Source organism: Grampus griseus, assembly GCF_964374135.1.
Source record: "Grampus griseus genome assembly, chromosome: 10".
In the NCBI taxonomy this organism is placed as follows: domain Eukaryota; kingdom Metazoa; phylum Chordata; class Mammalia; order Artiodactyla; family Delphinidae; genus Grampus; species Grampus griseus.
In genome coordinates this window covers 103,229,096-103,248,981 of record NC_139004.1, presented here as the reverse complement: position 1 = coordinate 103,248,981, position 19,886 = coordinate 103,229,096, and the positions used below count along the sequence as shown (strand labels likewise).

Genomic DNA, 19,886 nt, shown 5'->3' with positions numbered 1-19,886 from the left:
GGAATCTGGGGTCAATGCCATTCTTCCTTAGTATACATGTTAACTCTCTGGGGGCCCACATATCCAGACACAGAATGCTTCGTCCTGCATTCCTCTCAGAGTGTAGGTCAGCGACTGCAGTGGCTTAAGACTTGATCCTTGTGGAACTGAGTGGCAGGCAGCCTGCGTTGCCTACAACGCCATCTTTGGCCAGTGAAAGCCTCAACTCAGAGTTGGCTTCTGAGTCCTTTTGACCAACCTTTAGTGTTTGCTAGTTTCCCTGCTTTCTGTGCACAAGGATGTTCCAGGCTGTTCTTGAATGTTCCCTTCCCCGGACACGGAATCAACATTCTTCAAGGAGCTCTCATGGCTTTCATGGGGACTTGAGACTCTGGAGTTTGGGGGGCACATACTTGAACAATGAAGTCTAAAGTTAATGTCTCTGTTCTTTTCCCAAAGAACACATAGAAGCTTATAGCTTTCATTCAGCTTTCCCTGTTTTTGTCTGGTTTGTTATTCTCATTTAATACCTGACATCCACCGAATTAGTCAGTATTATTTTTTACAGTGGATTTTTTAATTGTAAAAAAATCTAACATAAAATTTATCATTCTAATCATTTTTAAGTGTGCGGTTGTGTTAAGTACATTTACATTATTGTGAAACAGATCTCCAGAACTTTTTCATCTTGCAGAAACTGGAATTCTGTCCCCATTAAACAACTCCATCTCCCCCCTCTCTCAGCCACCCTTCTACTTTCTGTCTCTGTGAATCTGAGTGCTCTGGGCCCCTCATGTTAGTGGGATCGCACAGTATTTGTCTTCCTGTGACATCTCGGGCACATTCCAACGGGTGGCGCCGTGGGGTCAGCGTGTATGCGTACGTTCACCTTCCCTGGATACCGTCCAGCGACTTTCCACGGTGACTGTGCCAGTGACACCGTGGCAGCACCCGGGTGCTCTGGGGCTGCCGCGCCTGCCGGCCATCGGTGTCGTTTTTAATTTTAACCATTTTGCGAGGTATGTAGTGTGGTGGCACTGCTTTGTGGCTTTACTTGGCATCTCCCTGATGACTGACAAAGTTGAACAGCTTTTCATGTGTGTTTTAGCCTCTTGGCCAAGTGCCTCATCAGATCTTTTGCTCATTTATTGACTGGGTTATCTGACTTTTTATTTATTGATGTCTGTAAATTATTTATATGTCCTGGATATGAAACCTCTGTCTCGTATACATATTGTAAATGTTTTCTCCTACCCTGTGGGGTGCCTTTTCACCCTCTTAATAGTACCCTCTGATAAATGGAAGTTCTTAATTTTTTTAAACTTCATCATAAAATACTCCAACTTAGCAGTTTTTTCGTTCATGGTTAGTGGTTTCGTCGGGTCCAATTTAGAAATGTTTGCCTACTCCAAGGCCATGCTTGTTTCTAAAAGCTTTAGATCTGAAATGCATCTGGAATTGACTTTGGTGTATGGTGTGACCTATGAGTCCAGGTATGTTTTTTCTTTTCTGCTGAGATACCCAGTCGTCCCAGCACCTATGACTGAATAAGTCCTTTCAATCCTCACAGTAAGCCCACGGATTTAGGCCCGATGCCCACGTTTTCAGATGGGGAAACTGAGGCTCGGAGAGGTGCAGTGTGTTGCTAAAGGTCCCAGAGCCGATGAATGGCAGAACCAAGATTTGAGTCCATATTTGATTCCAAAGCCACTGACACTCACTTCCCATCTACAGAATGAATGTATGAGACACCTAGTCATCAGACCCTCCCAGAACTGACTTTGTGGGTCTAGGGCTTAAGCCAGGCAAACGTCTGGACCCTGAAAATGGGGGGTGTGCGCAGGTGGTGGCGCACAGGGCTGCAGCCCCCACACACACGGGGAGGCGCCGCCCCAAGGAGGGCTCAGGCATGGCTGCCCCTCCCCTGCACGCGCACACACGGACGGTAGCGGCCATTTCAGGAGCTGGGGCTTCCCGAGCCGCTCGCTCGGGCCATCTCCAGGTACCAGCCTTCTCCCAGGTGTGGAACTGAGCAGGCCTCTCTTAGGCTGCTGAGCCTAACACTCGTGAGAGCCTGCACTGGGCACTTGCCATGGCAACAAGGCCCTTCATCACGTCAGTAGCGTGACAGCCACGCTCCTTAGCTTGGGCCCCAGCAGAAAGGAGAGCCCACAAGGCTGGCCTGGAGAGACGGCTGGGTCTCATGGGCAGAGACACCTGGCTCGCGGCTCCGCGGCTGGGAGCATTGCAGATAGGAGCCCACGTACAGGAGGGAGGGGCTGCTGGGGGCCAGAGGTCGGGGGACCCGGCCAGAGGAGGGCCTCTTCCCAGACGGGCCAGGAAGGGACAGTGATGGGCTGGGAGCCAGAGGCAAGGCCTCCTGCCCCGTGCCAAGTTCCTGTTCAGTGCCAGCCTCTTGCCAGCCTCTTGTTTTTGTTTTTGTGTGATTACCTGTGTACAAGCTGAAGGAAATCTCAGCAGCACAAGAGCGCCAGATGGGAAAGAAGTCTCCTTTCCCTTCTCCTGCCCCTCCCTGCGGCCAGGGGTCTACCATTATGGCCATCTCTGCTAATTGTCCTGGGCACCGCTGCACCCTGCGAGGACGCAGGCGTCTTTTTTTTAATCTATTTTATACATATTAGTGTATATATGTCAACCCCAATCTCCCAGTTCATCCCCACCCCCGCTTTCCCGCCTCGGTGTCCACACCTTCGTTCTCTACAGCAGACTCTTTCTTGACTGCCCAGCTTTGAGCCCTGTCTCTCCAGTGACAGGCGGAGGGGAGTTTGGGGAGGATGCCTCCCACCTCGGTGGCCGTATTGACGCGCACTCTCTTGTCCTCCCCCCCCGACATACTCGTCCGTCACATGACACGTTTGGACACCAGGCCCCGCGTGAGTGCAAGAGGCCAAGGCAGGAGGGGGCACCTGGACGCCTGCAGGGACCAAGTGGACTCAGGTCTTCCTGTGCCCACTGTCCCCCGAGGCCAGGGTCACAGCCTCCTCCGTGGTCCCCAGAGGTCCCTGAGCAGCCACTCTGGGCAGCCCGCTGGCCTTTCCCGGGTCAGAGGGGCCCAGGCCTAGAGGCTGGGGTCAGGGGGCATCACCCCTCACCGAACGCGGGGCTTTCTCTCTGCCTTCGCAGGAGGTGTTCCGGCGGCACCGGGGGCTGCAGCTCCTGGCCCTGGTGGAGGAGGCGCTGCCCCGCCACGGCCGCAGCCGCCACGGGGACTGGCACATCTCCCTGAGCAAGCCCAGCGAGAAGGAGCGGCACCTGCTGATGACCTTGGTGGGCGAGCAGGGTGAGTGGGGGCTGTGGGGAGGGCAAGCTGAGTCCCAGCTGGACTGCCTGGTTCAGGGCTCAGTGACGCCCACAGGCCTGGGTTCTGGAGAGGAGGAGGATGAGTGCACCCTGGTCGGGAGGGAGGCGCAGGCCCGTGTACTCTGTGTGGTGGGGGAGGGGCCGTGGGTGTGGCTTCTGGAAGGGGCCAGCGGGTGGGCAGCAGGTACGGGTCATGGTCGGTGTGGGCTCCACGCTGGGGAGTGAGGCTCGGAGGCTCAGATGGGGTCCGAGGGTCAGGAGCCCGAGCAGCTCTGCGGCCAGGGCTGTGCTGATGGTGCGTTTCCCTAGGGGTGGTGCCCACTCAAGACGTCCTCTCCATGCTGGGCGACATCCGCAGGAGCCTGGTGGAGGTAAGAGCGTGGCCGTGCTCCCTGCACCCCTAAAACTCTGGGGCGGGGCTGCCTTCCCTGAGGCGTGAGGGCCTGCGTGGCGGGGTGCGGCCTGAAGCAGCTCTGGACAGCTCCTGTCTCCGGTCTCCGAGGCCCAGCTCCCGAGGAGCACGGAGCTACCAGCTGCGGTGCGTGTGACATGCGACAGCAGGCGCAGACCCAAGCCGTGGAGGGAGGTGGTCAGGAGAGGATGCAGAGGGAGGGGCCCCCCGAGGGGATCTTGGAGGGTAAGCGGAGTTCTTTGGTGGACGGCAGAGAAGCGAAATCGTGCAGATTTCGAAATCGTGCAGAAGCCTGGTGGGTGGGGAGAACGTGGCACAGTTCCCAAAGGCACAGAAGAAAGTGTCACCAGGCACTCCCCACTGAGAGTCGCGGCGCTGGGCCAGCTCGGGGGCCCCGGGGTGGGGTGGGGTGGGGCGACCCAGGCAGTCCACCGCCCACCTGGCCAGCCCCAGGGACCTGGGCTGAGGAGACAGGCTGGCCGACCTCTACTCCAGATCCACCTTCCCCAGAGGAGGAAGTGCAGTTCCTCATCTCCCTTCTTGAGGACAGCCCGTGTCCTCCAGGCCCCGTCCATTCACTGGAATCCAGGGGCCTTATCAGTCCCCTTAGTTCTCAAGAGTTCTGCAGTATTTGTTTGTTATTTATTTATTTATTTATTTTTGGCTGCGTTGGGTCTTCGTTGCTGTGCACGGGCTTTCTCTAGTTGCGGCGAGCGGGGGCTACTCTGTTGTGATGCGGCGGCTTCTCATTGTCGTGGTTTCTCTTGTTGCAGAGTACAGGTTCTAGGTGCGCATGCTTCAGTAGTTGTGACACGTGGGCTCAGTGGTTGTGGCTTGCGGGCTCTAGAGTGCAGGCTCAGTAATTGTGGCACATGGGCGTAGTTGCTCCGCGGCTTAGTTGCTCCATGGCATCTTCCCGGACCAGGGCTCAAACCCGTGTCCCCTGCATCGGCAGGCAGATTCTTAACCACGGCGCCACCAGGGAAGCCCCTTGCAGTGTTTTTAGTTTGTTTTTTATATATTTATTTATTTGGCTGTGTCGAGTCTTAGTTGCGGCATGAGGGATCTTTAGTTGTGGCATGTGAACTCTTAGTTGTGGCATGTGGGATCTAGTATCGTAACCAGTGATCGAACCCAGGCCCCCTGCATTGGGAGTGTGGAGTCTTAGCCCCTGGACCACCAGGGAAGTCCCTTGAGAGCCCTCCAGTGTTTGTTGACAGAGCTGAGGCCCCACCTCCTTATCTAGTCCACGCCAGGCTGGGGGTGGCCTCCGTGGTGGTTTGCGGCTTTTTGATAAGTGTGCTGAGTGCCAGACTGGGTTCTCTCACCCGGCCCTGAGCACCACCCCGGGGTTGTAAGCAGTAAATAAGGCCCCCTGTTGAGTACCATAGGTGCCCCATTTAAGACGGGAGCTGAAACCCAGAGCAGGGAGGTGACCTGCCCAAAATGGCACAGCGAGTGCGTGGCTGAGCCAGGCTTTGGACCAGGCCTGAGAGATTCAAGAGCCTGGGCCTTTCACCGTGATGCTGTACCTACACCACCTGGGTAGCCACGGGGGCCGGTCCAGTTGTGAGACTTGGGGTTCACGAACACTGGGGGGCTGGTGGAAAGTGGGGTTTAACCTTTTTTACAGACCCTTCTGCTTCTCCCCTCCCCTGGGTATTCTGGCTTTTCCGGACGTTTCATTCGGACTGGTTCGGCCGAAAGGCATGCTGGGTCTTTGGACATACGTTAGTGGGCAGATTTAGCACGCGCATTGGTGGAGAGTCTAGCAGGAGACCTGAGCCGTGGTAACTTAAAAAGAGAATAGAGAAAGTGCTGGAAATATACAGGTGGTTCACAGGAAGAAGAGCTAATACCTGGCTTTAGAAAGGGGGACTCCCAGGTCTCTGCGCCGGAGCCAGTGGACGGCGCCCTCACCCTGGCGCCTGTCATCTGATCACGGCACCTCGCCGTTCCTGCTTTCCTCCACCCGAGATGCTGATTGTGGAGAGTGTCTGCCTGACCCGGTGGGGACAGAGCAGACACTTGGCCAGAGAAGGCCGCCCACTCGAGACAACGCAGTGTCGGGGGTGCTGGGCGCTAAATGACATTGGTGACCACTCCAGTGGGAAGAGGGAGGAAGCTGGGAGACTGGGGGTGGCCGAGGACGTGCACTCTCTCTGGCCCACAATGGCCATAATGGTACCGGGACACCCCTGCCCCCCAAGGTAGAAGCTGTGTTTGCAGTTCCTTGCGGTGTGTGGTGGAGAATGTGAGGAGAGAGCTTCACAACTGCTCGTGTCCTTTTTCAAGCTGGTGGGGACCGTGTGGATTGTGACTGCTGGCATGGGGCCAACCTCAGTGGGGGGTTAGGGCCACCACCAGGTGGGTTTAGGGCCAAAGGCCGCCTGCAGCAGGGTTTGTGAGGAGTCTGGGGGTGGAGGCGCCCTCAGGCAGCGTGGGCTGGAGATCGGGCAAGCCTGTTCCCCGTCCCTGAGCTCCGACCCCAAGGGCCCTGTGGGGAGCCCTGGCACCCTAGGATCTCGGCTAAGGAACCGGGCCCTCCCGCCCCCAGATTGGCATCCAGAACTACTCCACCACCGGCAGCTGCCAGGCGCGGGCCAGCCAGGTACGCAGCGACTACGGGACGCTCTTTGTGGTGCTGGTGGCCATCGGCGCCATCTGCGTCATCATCATCGTGCTCGGCCTGCTCTATAACTGCTGGCAGCGCCGGCTGCCCAAGCTGAAACACGTGGTGAGCGAGCGTGGAGCTCAGGGGCAGGGGGCTGGGCCGCGGTGGTGCCGGTGAGGGGGTGCCCAGCTCAGGCATCTGAGGCTCAGTGTCCCCATCTGCCGGTGGGGTGACTGCGGGTGAGGCGCTAGTGCAGGGCCTGGCCCCCAGTTGCCCTCTGCAGGGCGCCGGCCTCGCATTAGGTGCTGGAGGTGCAGGGAGCGGGACGTTGGCTGCACCCGCAGGGCCGCTGCTGGGGGGCGGGCGGCCTTGCAGGCCTGGGCTCCTGTGGATGCCTCATCAGACAGGCCCTGGCTTGGGGGCTTGGCGTCAACAGGAGGCTCCAGCAGCCTGGCGGCTCCCCGCAAAGGAGGGGCCCGGGCACAAAGCTCCTGTTTCCCATGAGCCCCTTTAGAAGGGGTCGGTGCTGGCGGGAGGGACCAGATGGTGTCAGGGAGGCCATGGGTCTGTTCCGTGTGCAGGGTCAGTAGTCATTTTAAGAAAGGACCCAGAGCCGAAAGGGCCTGCGTCCATCAGGGTCCGCTGGGGTTCCCTGCGTGCGGTTTGGCCGCCGGCCTGAGGCCCGGTGAAGGGATGAAGCGGGGGCGGCGGGGGCCCGGCGTGCTCTCCCAGCGGCCCCTCCCGCCGCAGTCGCACGGCGAGGAGCTGCGCTTCGTGGAGAACGGCTGCCACGACAACCCCACGCTGGACGTGGCCAGCGACAGCCAGTCGGAGATGCAGGAGAAGCAGCCCAGCCTGAACGGCGGCGGCGCCGTCAACGGCCCGGGGGGCTGGAGCGCGCTCATGGGGGGCAAGCGCGACCCCGAGGACTCGGACGTATTCGAGGAGGACACGCACCTGTGAGGGGCTGTGCCCCGCCCGGCCCTCGGCGCGGGGTCCCCGCTTTCCCCCGACTCACGACGCACCTCGGCCCCATCCCCGTCCCCACCCGACGCCCCGAGGGGCTGCCCCGGGACCCCATTAAAGCCGCCCGGAGAGCACGCCGGGCCCCGCGCCTCCGCGACTGGTTTTTGCGCTTGGGGGCGGAGTGGGGGGAGAACGTGTGTGATAAGCGGAGGCGGTGGACTAAGGGGCGGGGCGGGGCGGGGCGGGCACATCCCGGGTCGGTCCTCCGGGCGCCAGGCGCCGCTGCGGAGCGGGCGGGGCGCGGCGCGGCGCGGCGTGTTTATATCCGGCGGGGCTTCGCCGCTGCCCTGGGGTCGCCGGGCCGGGGTCGGGGACGTCCGCGCCATGGATACCTGCGACCTGTTCTCCAGCTGCAGGAAGGGGGACGTGGGCCGAGTGCGGTGAGGAGCCGTGGCCCCGAGGAGGGTGTGAGTCGGCCGCCCGCGGAGCGCCTGGCCGGGGTGGGGGTGGGGGGCGGCCCGGGCGCCGAAGCAGGACCGCCCCGGTCCAGGCAGCTCTCTGAGCGGGGGCGCGGGGGTCGGGTGCTGGCGTGACTTCTTCCGGGAGTCCCGGAGGGGAGGACTGCCACGCGGACGCCCGGAGGAGGCGGAGAGGGGCAGAGAGAAGAGAAGGGCCCGGAGGTCAGACCCTGGGGGCAGGCCTGGGACGCCCCCTACGTGGCTCCTCTGATGAGCTGCGGACCCCGCGCTGGGAACGCCTGTGGCCCGGAACCAGCCTCTGGTTCTCAGAAGTTCGGGAACTCCTAATTGCGGTTGACGCAGCTCGGGTGCTGCAATCGCCGTCTCCGCGGGCCGCACGGGGAGGGGAGGGGGCTGCTGATGTGGGATATGAGGCACCTGTTTTCCTTCCCCCATCCCTGGTCCCGACCTCCCCTGGCGCCCTCCCCTGGGCCAGTCGGGGACTTCCTGAGCCCCGCAGCTTCTCCGGGCTCCTCCCCAGGGTCGGGTGACACCTGGGAGTTAGTTGGTAGCCCCCAAAGTGTGGTGCACTCTGAGATCCAACCTGGGCGTCTCCTCGAAGTGGGTTCCTGTCCATCACCATTCTTCGTGGTCTCCCCTCACCCGTCTCCTCTGCTGCTTTGTTTCCTGACTTCCGCCTTCTATATAATCTGTCCATTTTTCGTTTCCACGCTGCCAGGACGCCTGCAAGTCTCCTGGTCGTCCTGTCCACCTCCAGTCCCTCTGCCCTGGGAAGGCTAACCTGCCACCCCATGCAGCCCGAGGGTTCGGGTGGAGGCAGGGCCCCCCCTCCTCCTCCTCCCCCTCCCCCTCCTTCCCTCCCTCCCTCCCTCCCTCCCTTAAGCCTTCAGCCCAGATGCTCAGCCTCTTCAGCTCTGGGGCCTCCGACGCCCAGGGGCTCCCACATCCACTCTTCGTGGCTCCTTTGCCTTTAACGCCTGTCCTGCTCTGGTCTCTGCCCTCACCTGGGGAGGCTTTCCTCCTTCCCCTTCCGCAGGTCTCCTCTCCAGACCCCAAACCCATCCTGACCTAGGCTCTGACCTCCCCTGCCCAGGTACCTGCTGGAGCAGCGAGACGTGGAGGTGAATGTGCGGGACAAGTGGGACAGCACCCCCTTGTGAGTGCCAGGGGGGGCAGGGGGTGGGTGGGGTGGGCGGGGCCTGCAGGCCTGACAGCGCCCCTGCCCCGCCCATCTCCCCCTCAGGTACTATGCTTGCCTCTGTGGACACGAAGAGCTGGTGCTCTACCTGCTAGCCAACGGTGAGTGCGCAGGGCAGGGCTGGGTGGGGCGGTGGACGTGGGCTGTGCCCAGGGGCCCTGGCATCCCCTCTCAGTCCCGCACCCCGTCAGCAATGCCCTTAGCTCTGCCCTCAGAGCCGGTTCTCCCCTCAGCTCCGCAGCCCCGGGTCAGCGTCCCTGCGGCTGCCCCTCCCTGTCCTCTACCGTGTGTTGTCCTTGCCACAGTGGGCATGCCCCACGGCCAGTGTGACCTGCTTCCTGGCCTGAGTGCCTTCCCTGCTGTGTTTCCCATGAGCTAGAGAACCTGGCCTGCCCTGAGCTGCTCCTTGACAGGCGCCCCCTCCCGCCCCGCCAGCCCTCTGCTGCCTCCCCACGTGCCGCTCAGGGCCTTTGCACTTGCTGTTCCTTTTGCTCAGAAGACCTTTCCCACGTCTTGGCATGGCTCTCACTCATTTCACGTCTCTGCACCTTGTTTCTGCCACAGTGACCTTCCACAGCCTCTCCTGTGGCAGCTGCCACCACTGTCACCCTTCATCTTGCTTAGCTTTTTTTTCAGAGCACCTGACGTCATTTGCTAACCTGTGTATGTCTTTCTGCCCCAGGAACCTCAGTTAGGTGAGGACGGGGGACTCTTCTGCCTAGGAGGTGTCCCCAGACTGCCAGTGCACAGATTAGGGCCGGCCTCCAAGCCGTCTGTTTTGTGTGGCGTGTGGCGTGTGCCTGGGCCCCGGCAGGGAGGATGCTGGGGCACGAGCAGGCCCAGGGCGACTCGGGCCCCGTAGGTGGGGTGGGGAGGGGGAGTTGCGCCTCTCCCCCAGGCCCCTCCCCAGCTGTGGCGGGCAGCCCCATGGCCCTGCAGATTGGGCAGCCCTGCCGTCCCCAGGAGCCCACTGCGAGGCCAACACCTTCGATGGGGAGCGCTGTCTCTACGGGGCCCAGAGCGAGGCCATCCGCCGGGCCCTGCGTGACTACAAGCAGGTGACGGCCTCCTACCGGCGGCGGGACTACTACTATAGCTGCCTGCTGCGGTGAGACTGAGCGCGAGACAGCCCTGCACAGACGCTCTGTGGTGGGCGTGGCCGGTGTGGGGCTGAGGGGGGGCAGTGGGGGGACTTGGGGGCGGCCCTGCTGAGGACCCCCTCCACTGCCCCCAGCCTCCTGGAGCAGGGCATCCACAGCGACGTGGTCTTCTTAGTGCACGGCAAGTCCTTCCGGGCACATCGCTGCATCCTGGGTGCTCGCAGCACCTACTTCGCACACATGCTCGACACCAAATGGAAGGGCAAGAGTGTCGTGGTCCTCAGGCACCCTCTGGTGCGTCCCTCCCGGGGATGGGGAGGGCAGAGGGTGAGCAGGGAATTTGTGTTGAGCGGCTGTCTCTGACCTTGTCTCCCTGCGGTCTCTGCCTGCAGATCAACCCCGTGGCCTTTGGGGCCCTCCTGCAGTACCTGTACACAGGTGAGCCCTGGGTCTGGGTAGGGAGGGGCTGCAGCACACCCAGACGTGGCTTTGGCGCCACTTTTTCTCTCCTGGGGCTCATCCCCTGGGGTGCAGGGTGGTTCCAGCTGCCTCCTGGGCTGGGTTTTCCCACCCACAGAGGAGCCCTTCTCGTCTGTCCGGGGTCCTGTAGAACTCGGGTGGTGGGCCGAGGCACGGCCGCGGGGCAGCCGAGGGCCCCCTCAGGCTCTGAGCCTCCCCCCAGCCCTGCACCCATACCCAGGCTGCCTGGACGTCGGTGTGGAGCATGTCGGCGACTGTGAGCGTCTGGCCAAGCAGTGCCAGCTGTGGGACCTGCTCGGCGACCTGGAGGCCAAGTGTGAGTGTGCGTGTCCAGGACTTGGGGCCCGGGGCCTCAGGCAGCAGCTGGCGGGCCGCCCGGCTCCCTGAAGCTGCGTTCTCCCCTCCACAGTGGCTTCCAAGCCAGGCACGTGTGTGAAGGTGCTGACCATTGAGCCCCCCCAGGTAGACCCCCGGCTGCGGGAGGACCTGGCCCTGCTGGCCGACTGTGCCCTGCCCCCCGAGCTCCGGGTAAGCACACCCGCCTGGGCTGGGCTTGTGGGTAGGGGGCGTGTCTGGGGATGGGTATGCGGTTTAAACCTAGAGCCCAGTTGCTTCCCTTTTCTGAGCTAGCCTGCTTGCTTTAGTTGTCTTGTATCTAAGTCAACGCGGGGCAGCGGTCGTCCTCCAGGATGAGCTAGAACGGGCTCTTGGCCGGGGCCGGCTGCTCTCCCGTCTCCTGCCTGCTCTGGTGGCACCTGCTCTGCTGTCCCCCGCCAGGGTGATCTTGGCGAGCTGCCCTTCCCTTGCGACGGCTTCAGCAGCTGTCCTGATGTCTGCTTCCGAGTGGACGGTTACAGCTTCCTCTGTCACAAGGTACTAAGTTTTTTCCCTCCGGACCCCCACCCCTGCCTTAAGCCCCGGGCCAGCTCCTCCAGGCACAAGTCTTGGCCCATCCTGAGCCCAGCCTCCCACAGGCCTTCTTCTGTGGCCGCAGCGATTACTTCCGGGCCCTGCTGGATGACCACTTCCGCGAGAACGAGGAGCTGGAGGCGTCAGGCGGCCTCCTGGCCATCACCCTGCACGACGTCTCGCCCGCCGTCTTCACCCATGTGCTGTACTACGTCTACAGTGACCACACCGAGGTGTGCGCGCTGGGCAGGGCTTGGGGGGGCTACACAGGCCACGTCACCACGGGGCTTAGAGGGAGCGCCCAGGTCTGGATTGGCTCTGGGAGGCCTGTTCTCCATGAGGCTGGAGTGTGGGTCCTGTGTGAACTTTTCTATCAGGTGGAGGGGCCCTGGTTTCAGGGCAAGAATGAGTGACAAGACTCATGGCATGAGCACCTGGCACTTGGAGACACAGTGTAGCCACCTGAGGTCCCCAAGTTTTCCAGCCACGGGGTGGGCGGGGACAGTCACCCTGAATTCCTGCAACAGTGGGGATGCGTTGGGGTCACCACAGGGCCCTTTGGCTGCCCCGAGGCAGCTGCCCAGGTGAGGAGGCGGCAGGTGTGCACTGCCTGCTTGTGCGCGTGTGTGCTGGTCACTGTAGTAATATGGTGACTGAGGAAGGGGGTTTGTTTCTTGTTTCTCTGCGGTGAGTGCCCAGGGCAGGGTTAGCACACTTCCTCCCAGAAGGGGTCAGTGGGCTGTAGGACCCCCGTCACAGCTGCTCCCAGAGAACGGGGTGACGGCCAAGCAGGTGTCCCCGCCTGGACTGGGTGAAAGTTGCACCCAGCTTCCCTCGTCCTCTGGAGGCCGTGCTTTTGCCACAGCAGGTGGGAACCATGGGCTCTGGCTGTGGGGCTCGGGGCAGAGCTGGCCTGCAACGTGAGCCCCTGGCTCGGCCCGTGGAGCCCATTCTTCAGTCTCGGGTGCCCTTCCTCACCTCCGTTCTCTTCACAGCTGCCTCCCGAGTTGGCCTACGACGTGCTGAGTGTGGCTGACATGTACCTGTTGCCAGGCCTGAAGCAGCTGTGTGGCCGTGGCCTGGCCCAGCTGCTGGACGAGGACAGCGTGGTGGGCGTGTGGCGCGTGGCCAAGCTGTTTGGCCTGGCGCGCCTGGAGGACCAGTGCACGAAGTACATGGCCAAGGTCATCGAGAAGGTGAGCGTGGGCCCGGGGTGGCTGAGGGTGGGTGGCGGGCGTGCCCTGAGCTGGCCTGTCCGCAGCTGCTGGAGCGGGAGGACTTCGTGGAGGCGGTGAAGGAGGAGGCCGCGGCCGTGACGGCCCGGCAGGAGACGGACTCCATCCCGCTGGTGGACGACATCCGCTTCCACTTGGGCAGCACCGCGCAGACGTGCAGCGCCATGGAGCAGGCAGAGCGGCAGCTGCGGGCGCTGGAGGACCTGCTGGCGTCTGTCGGCCTGGACTGCTGAGGGCTGCGCGCCATGTGGTCTGTGAGCTCGGGGCGTCACCGCGCCGGTAGGCGCTCGGCGGGGCTCCCCTCCTCTTTGTGCCTGGGGACCCCGGGGAGGGGCACCTGGGGATGAGGCCTCTCCCGCAGCACAAACCAGCCCCAAGACCCTGGGGCTGGGCACCACTCAGGGAAACCTGGCGGGCCGTTTCTTAGGCCTCCCTCCCACGTCCCACCTGCTCCTGGCCCCTCCTCGCATGCTTTCCTGGGCGGAGGCGGCAATAAAGCTTGAATTCACCGTGGGAGCCTGTGTACCAGGGACAGGGCCCCGCGTCTGTGGGTCTGAGTAGGCAGCCCCTCTGATGACCAGACTCCCCTTGGGGACAGGGTTTCCCCTTGGCCCTGGGAGGTTTCGTGGGGCCAGAGGTGTTTGCCCTCAGGTGAGCTAAGGCAGGGCTTCTGAGCTCGCTTACTGAGCAGCTGCTCATACGGCTCGCCGTGGGGCCTCAGCCCAGCCTGCACCTTGGGGCGCAGGGCCCCAGCTAAGCAGACCTGGCCTGGCTCCCTGCACCCGCCTCAGCCTCAGCCACTGGCTGTGGTGCGTATCAGTCCAGGGGGTGCTGAGGATGGAAGCCACTGTTTGTTTTACCCTCAGCCCAGGGCCTCCTCGAAGTGAACACTGTTGAATCAAAAATTTCCATACATTTTACTAGGAAATATTATAGGCATTCTATTCCATCACAAGATCCCATTGGGAAAAACAGATCAACCGTTAGCAGAGTAAGCAAAAACAGAGAAGAAAAACGGCTTGTACGTCAAGTGGAGTGTAAGGGCGACGAGGGCCTGCCGGCGGGGCAGCGGCCACAAGCCGACCGACCGTGCTGTGCCGAGTCCCGGGGGACTGGAGCAAAAGACAACCAGGAATCCTGCTTTGAAAGTTCATCATTAATTTTGATTTGATTTAAAAGTAAAGTATTACATTAAACTATTGCTTATTTTTAATGACTATGATTTTTGGTGCACCCTTGTGTGCCTGAGGGGAGTGCCTCACTTGCCTCGCCCTAGTCCTGGCTCTTACCTAAAGATATACGTTTTTTTAACCCATCCTATAATAATCTTCCCACCTGCAAAAAAAAAAAAAAAAGGCATGCATATGTTTGCTCCTCCACCTGGAAGACTCCTACATAGCTTTCAGTGTCTGCCTCAATGCGGCAGAGTGAGGAGGAGTGAGGGTGCCGTCACAAAGTTAGGAGTGCTCTTGCCAGGGCGAGGGGCAGCCTTCGTTCCTGGAGCACTCTACTAGCATAAAAATTCTCACTTTGGTAAAAGTCTGAAGCACAGCCTCAGGCAGGGACTTCTGCGGGGGGGGGGGGGGGGGGGCCCTGGAGCCAGGAAGCTGCCCTCAGGCACTCCAGCCCCCCACCCCCCGGCCAGTGGCTTAGTTCTCGGAGTCCCATCAGCACCCTGCACCTCGGGGAGGCAGCGGCTGTCTTGCACGTGGGCCGGGGACCTGGGCTAGAGCACATCAGAGCCCCAGCATCCTTATCGGTCTAAGTGGGAGCACTACTACCAACCACCAAACCTGGAGTGAGACGGGGTCCTGAGGAGGCACCAGCAGGGGTGGGGCTCAGCCCGCTGAACCTCGACGTGAACTCACCTCGTTCCTGGAAGATGGGACACGAGCAATTCTGGGCACGTGGTGTAGCCCCTTCTTACCCATGGAGTCGTGGAGATGGACACTCGTGTTCTCCTGATTCCTCGGCCCTCGAGGTAGCTGTCACCCAGCCTCCACGGTAGCCGCCTCCTGCCAGCTCGGCCCCAGTTGGGGCCCTGCCTCACCTCTAGCTCACTCTTACCTGCCGTGTTGGCATCTTCCAGGTGGATGCTGAGCCCAGGTCTCCCCTCCTGGAAAGCCTGGGGTGCATGCCTGGTTCCTGGGCACAGCCTGCTGTCTCTCTGAGCTCTGTGCCCGCCCTTTGCTGTGGGCACCTGGCTCATTTCCCAGCTTCCCTGCTGCCTTGAGCCGTGGCCACGCCACCAGGTCCTAGATGTGAGCAGAAACGGCAGATGGGGTCTCTGGTTTCGTCCTTGCAAAGCTCACCCTGCCCCTCTCCTTTCCTCCCTCCCAGTGGGCTGGGATAAGGATGCTGTGGCAGGAGCAGCCTCCTTGGTCCACGGGCTGGAAGCCACACACTCAGGGCCGTGAGTGGGACAGCAGCTGCTGCTCCCACCCAGCCCCCACCTGGCCACCGCCGTGTCCTCTACCCCAGGCTCCAGACACCTCCGGTCAGGGCGGGTGGCTCCCTGCTGTGGCTGGTCCCAGCACTGCACCCCCACCGCAGGCTCCCCCCACGCACCGTCCCGGGCGGGGTGCTGCTGCTGCTGGAGATCTCCGTCCCTGAGTCCCAGTCCTGGGACCAACCTGTGCTCCCTTCCCATCTACCCCGAGCCCCTCGGACACGCCCCTCTCATGCTCACCTCGTGCTCTCCCCTGCTGGGCCGGCCTGGCGCTCCATCGTCCCTCTTCCTGCCCCACCAAGATGAGGCAAGCTGTGTCACCCCGTCCTGGATCTGGGGGCAGCCCCAAGACCATGGGGCACCTGCCACGTGATGGCCCTCAGCAGGAGTCTGTGCTCTGTGGGTGCTCCCAGGAGGCAGGAACAGCCCAGAGAGGATACTGCCCACAGTCAACCCCTTGAGGCTTGGGCTGTAGGAGGAGTGCAGGCCTTGGGAGGGGACCGTCCTTCAGGTCTACGTGCCACCCGGAGGGCCTCTGCAGAGGGGACAGCCAGCTCTGGCCACCCCGTGGGACCTATTCCAAAATGATTGAAAATTTCATCACAAGTCATCTCAGGAGAGCAGCTCACCTCCTCTCACGAGCACACCAACATCACAACCCCCTGCAGAACCACCATCCACGGAAAAGACCAAACCCTGCCAGAAAATATCTTCTATCGCTAAAGACATAAAGAAGGAACGACGACGAGACAGCAGGAGTCCCTTAGCCCCAGGTGGGCAACCCACACACTGGAGAATAATGACCCTGCAGAGGTTCCCCCCGAGGAGTGAGAGCTCTGAGCCCCACGTCAGGCTCCCCAGCCCGGGGGTCCGGCACCGGGAGCCCCAGAGCATCTGGCTGTGAAGACAGTGGGCCTTGACTGCAGGGGCCCCACAGGACGAGGGAGCAGAGACCCCACTCCTCAAGGGCCGCACAAAACCTCACACGCACCAGAACCCAGGGCAGAAGCAGTAATTTGATGGGAGCCTGGGCCAGACCTACCTGCTGTTCTTGGAGGGTCTCCTGCAGAGGTGGGGGGCGGTTGAGGCTCACCCTGGGGACACAGACGCCGGTGGCAGATACACTGGGGGACATTCGGCCCGTGAACACAGCTGCTGTGCTGCTGGGCTGACATCTTGGCCTGTGAGCGCCAGGACCAAGCACCACCCAACAGCCTGTGGGCCCAGTGCTGGGAGCCTTGGGCCGAACAGCCCCCTGGGGGACAGAGCCCCACCCGTCAGCTGACAGGCTGCCTTGGGACCTGCTGAGCTCACAGCCCCCTGGGACACGGCCCTGCCCACCAGACGGCGCAGCTCCACCCACCAGTGGGCAGGCACCTGCCCTACCCTCCAGGGAGCCTGCTCAGGCTGCTAGACCAGCCTTGCCCAGCAGGGGGCAGACACCAGACCAAGAAAACCACAGCCCTAAAACTGGACAACTATATGTAAAACAATGAAATTACTGTAAGTCCCCTACATACAAACCTTCAAGTTGCGAACGAAATATGTGTTCCACTAACGTCAGGCGTGAGTGAAACTGCAGCTCGCCCTCCGTCTCCTATTGCTGACGATGCTTCAGCTCCACCGTCTCCCACCTCCTCTCCCTCCTCAGTCAGTAACTCTTCTTGCCTGTTCACTTGATGCCAGCCCTTGTATCCCAGCTGTTGCACTACTGTACTTTTCAAGGTACTGTACTGTAAGATTAAAAATGTTTTGGGCTTCCCTGGTGGTGCAGTGGTTGAGAGTCCGCCTGCCGATGCAGGGGACCCCGGACCAGGAAGATCCCACATGCCGTGGAGTGGCTGGGCCCGTGAGCCATGGCCACTGAGCCTGCGCGTCCGGAGCCTGTGCTCCGCAGTGGGAGAGGCCACAACAGTGAGAGGCCCGCAGACCGCAAAAAAAAAAAAAAGGAAATGTTTTATTTTTTGTGTTTATGTATTATTTGTGTGAAAAGCCTTATAAACCTATTACAGTACAGTACTACATAGCCCATTGTGTTAGCTGGGTACCTAGGCTAACTTTGTTGGACTTATAAACAAACGACTTACGCGTGCGCTCTCGGAACAGAACTCATTCCTATGTAGGGGACTTACTTTAGAACATCCTCTAACACCATACACAAAATAAACTCGAAATGGATTAAAGACCTAAATGTAAGGCTGGACACTATGGAACTCACAGGAAAACACAGGCAGAACACTCTATGACATAAATCGCAGCAAGGTCTCTTGCAATCCACCTCCTAGAGTAACAGAAATAAAAACCAAAGTAAACAAAGGGGACCTAAATAAACTTAAAAGCTTTTGCACAGCAAAGGAAACCATAAAGAAAAAAGACAACCCACAGAATGTGAGAAAATACTGGCAAACAAAGCAACCGACAAGGGATTAATCTCCAAAACGTATCAGTTCATGCAGTTCAATATCAAAAAACCAAACCCCATCAAAAAATGGGCAAATGATCTAGACAGATATTTCTCCAAAGAAGACATACAGATGGCCAAGAGGCACATGAAAAGATGCTCAACATCACTAATTATTAGAGAAATGCAAATCAGAACTACAATGAGGTATCACTTCACACCCGTCAGAATGGCCATCATCAAAAAGTAGGAACAACAAATGCTGGAGAGCGTGTGGAGAAAAGGGAACCCTCCTACACTGTTGGTGGGAATGTGAATTGATACAGCCACTATGGAGAACGGTATGGAGGTTCCTTACAAAACTAAAAATAGAACTACCATATGAGCCAGCAATCCCACTCTTGGGCATATATCCAGAGAAAACCATAATTTGAAAGGATACATGCACCCCAGTGTTCACTGCAGCACTGTTTACAATAGCCAGGACATGGAAACAACCTAAATGTCCATCGACAGAGGAATGGATAAAGACGACGTGGTACAGATATAAAATGGAATATTGCTCAGCCATCAAAAAGAATGAAGTAATGCCATCTGCAGCTACATGGATGGACCCAGAGATTATCATACTACGTAAATCAGACAGAGAAAGGCAAATACCATATGATATCACTTATGTGTGAAATCTAAAAGGAAAAAAGAAAAAAAAAGATACAAATGAACTTATTTACAAAACAGACACACAGACTTAGAAAACAAACTTATGGTTACCAAAGGGGAAACGAGGGGGCAGAGGAGAGATAAATTAAGAGTTTGGGATTAACATATACACACTACTATATATATAATAGGTAATAAGGACCTACTGTATAGCACAGGAACTCTACTCAATATTCTGTAATAACCTATGTGGGAAAAGAATCTGAGAAACAGTGTATATATGTATAACTGAATCACTTAGCTGTACACCTGACTGAAACTAACACAACATTATAAATCAATTATACTCCAATATAAAATAAAAATTAAATTTAAAAAAAAAAAGAAAAGAAAACCACAGTCCTGCAGCTTGTGGACCCAGCCTGCCCAGAGCAGGCCAGATCCGCCCTGGGACCAGCTGGGCCCCGGCCCTGCCCACCGGCAGGTCACCGCAAGCTTCAGGACACCCTGGACCCCAGACCCAACTGTGTCAGGAACCGCTCCCCCACCGGCCATCCAACACCAGCTCTGGGAACCCTGGGCCCGGCTCCGCCTGCCAGTAGACCCGCACTAACCCCAGGACCTGGCCTCACCCGCCAGTGGGTGGGCAGCATCCCACGGTCTCCTGGACCCCGACTCTGCCCACCAGGGAGCCAGCACTAGCCTGGGGTCCCCTAGGATTCCACAACCCGCCGCCTCGTGACCAGACCCCGCTAACCAGCAGCCAGCAGCATCCACACATGGCAAGGCCTGGCGACCAGCCAGGCCAGGGGCCGACCAGGCCCACCAGACGCCCCACGCTGTCAGCCCCCTGCCACAGAAGGGCTCACACAGCCCCCCAGAGCATGCAGCTTGGGTGACGAGAGGAGAGAGCACCGCTGGGACACAGGACGTCTCCTACAGAGGCCCCCTCTCCAAGGTCGAGAAACGTCACTAACAGACACAAAATACAAATAGCAACTCAGACACACCGAGGGGGCAGAAGAACATGTTCCAGACGAAGGAAAAGATAAAGCCCAGAAGAACTAAGTGACGTGGAGCTGGGCGACCTGCCCGAGGAAGCGTCCAGAGCAGCGACCCTGAGGACGGTCCAGGAACTCGGGAGGAGAACCATGCCCAGAAAGATTGAGGATTTCAAGCCAGCAACAGCAGAACATTAAACCCGAGGGGGCCCTTGGAGGTGTGGCCTGGGTGAGGGCACGGGCGCCCACCAAGAAGTGGGCCCTGCGCCTACAACCCCAGTTCCAGGCTCCAGCCTGGCCCAGAGAGAGCACTGGTCCCCCACCCCCTCCCTCCCTGGACAGATATTTACCAGGGACCCCTGGAAACCACACAGAGGTCTGACGCGAGGACCCAGCTCCCGCAGCTCAGCTCCGGTGGGGGGACAGGGCTATTGAGGGTCCACAGAACGCGGTCGAGTCAGATGGCAGTGGCTGTGCTGCAGGAGTGGTGGCGGGGGCCAGGGAGTGGGTAGCTCCACACAGGGTGGTGGGAAGGCTCCACAGAGAGGCTGGCGTGTGGCCACGGGCCCAGGGCCTGCAGGCTTGGGAGGGCCGTGGCCGCCTCTGCGTGAGATGGGACCACGAGGGTTGGAGTGGGAAGGGCCACCGCCTGACTCGTTGAACACCCGCTCTGGTCGCTATG

The 19,886-nt window shown here is 59.8% G+C and overlaps 2 protein-coding genes across 11 annotated transcripts in view; both read left to right on the top strand.

Annotated features, from left to right (window-relative positions):
- Positions 1 to 7,434, top strand: part of PODXL2 (podocalyxin like 2) — a 31,667-nt gene extending 24,233 nt beyond the window's left edge. The window contains exons 5-8 of one of the 2 annotated variants that reach the window (XM_082662882.1): positions 3,124 to 3,280; positions 3,610 to 3,671; positions 6,270 to 6,323; positions 7,077 to 7,434. In XM_082662882.1, coding sequence (XP_082519008.1) covers positions 3,124 to 3,280; positions 3,610 to 3,671; positions 6,270 to 6,323; positions 7,077 to 7,289 — 486 coding nt within the window. In that variant the 3' untranslated portion in view covers positions 7,290 to 7,434. Of the gene's footprint in view, positions 1 to 3,123; positions 3,281 to 3,609; positions 3,672 to 6,269; positions 6,450 to 7,076 lie in introns of both variants that reach the window. The other variant, XM_082662881.1, reaches the window with a different exon arrangement.
- Positions 7,435 to 7,586: 152 nt separating this feature from the next.
- ABTB1 (ankyrin repeat and BTB domain containing 1) lies at positions 7,587 to 16,650 on the top strand. Of its 9 annotated transcripts, none has more exons than XM_082662885.1 (13): positions 7,587 to 7,732; positions 8,865 to 8,927; positions 9,015 to 9,070; positions 9,933 to 10,077; positions 10,204 to 10,363; positions 10,462 to 10,507; positions 10,752 to 10,871; positions 10,959 to 11,077; positions 11,327 to 11,422; positions 11,524 to 11,691; positions 12,454 to 12,654; positions 12,720 to 12,972; positions 13,650 to 16,650. In XM_082662885.1, exons 1-12 carry the CDS (start codon positions 7,677 to 7,679, stop codon positions 12,924 to 12,926), a joined length of 1,437 nt encoding a protein of 478 aa, XP_082519011.1. In that variant the 5' UTR covers positions 7,587 to 7,676; the 3' UTR covers positions 12,927 to 12,972; positions 13,650 to 16,650. The 9 variants fall into 9 exon arrangements, with proteins under 9 accessions (XP_082519011.1, XP_082519010.1, XP_082519017.1 ...); XM_082662884.1 differs by having other exon boundaries at positions 13,618 to 16,650; XM_082662891.1 differs by having other exon boundaries at positions 8,808 to 8,892; positions 12,720 to 16,647.
- The last annotated feature ends 3,236 nt before the right edge of the window (positions 16,651 to 19,886 follow it).

Excerpts from the sequence above, each read along its gene's own strand:
- ABTB1 (XM_082662885.1), top strand. The coding sequence starts at position 7,677 with ATGGATACCTGCGACCTGTTCTCCAGCTGCAGGAAGGGGGACGTGGGC. Across the intron at positions 7,733-8,864 it reads GGGGACGTGGGCCGAGTGCG|GTACCTGCTGGAGCAGCGAG; the intron begins GTGAGGAGCCGT and ends TCCCCTGCCCAG. Across the intron at positions 8,928-9,014 it reads AAGTGGGACAGCACCCCCTT|GTACTATGCTTGCCTCTGTG; the intron begins GTGAGTGCCAGG and ends TCTCCCCCTCAG.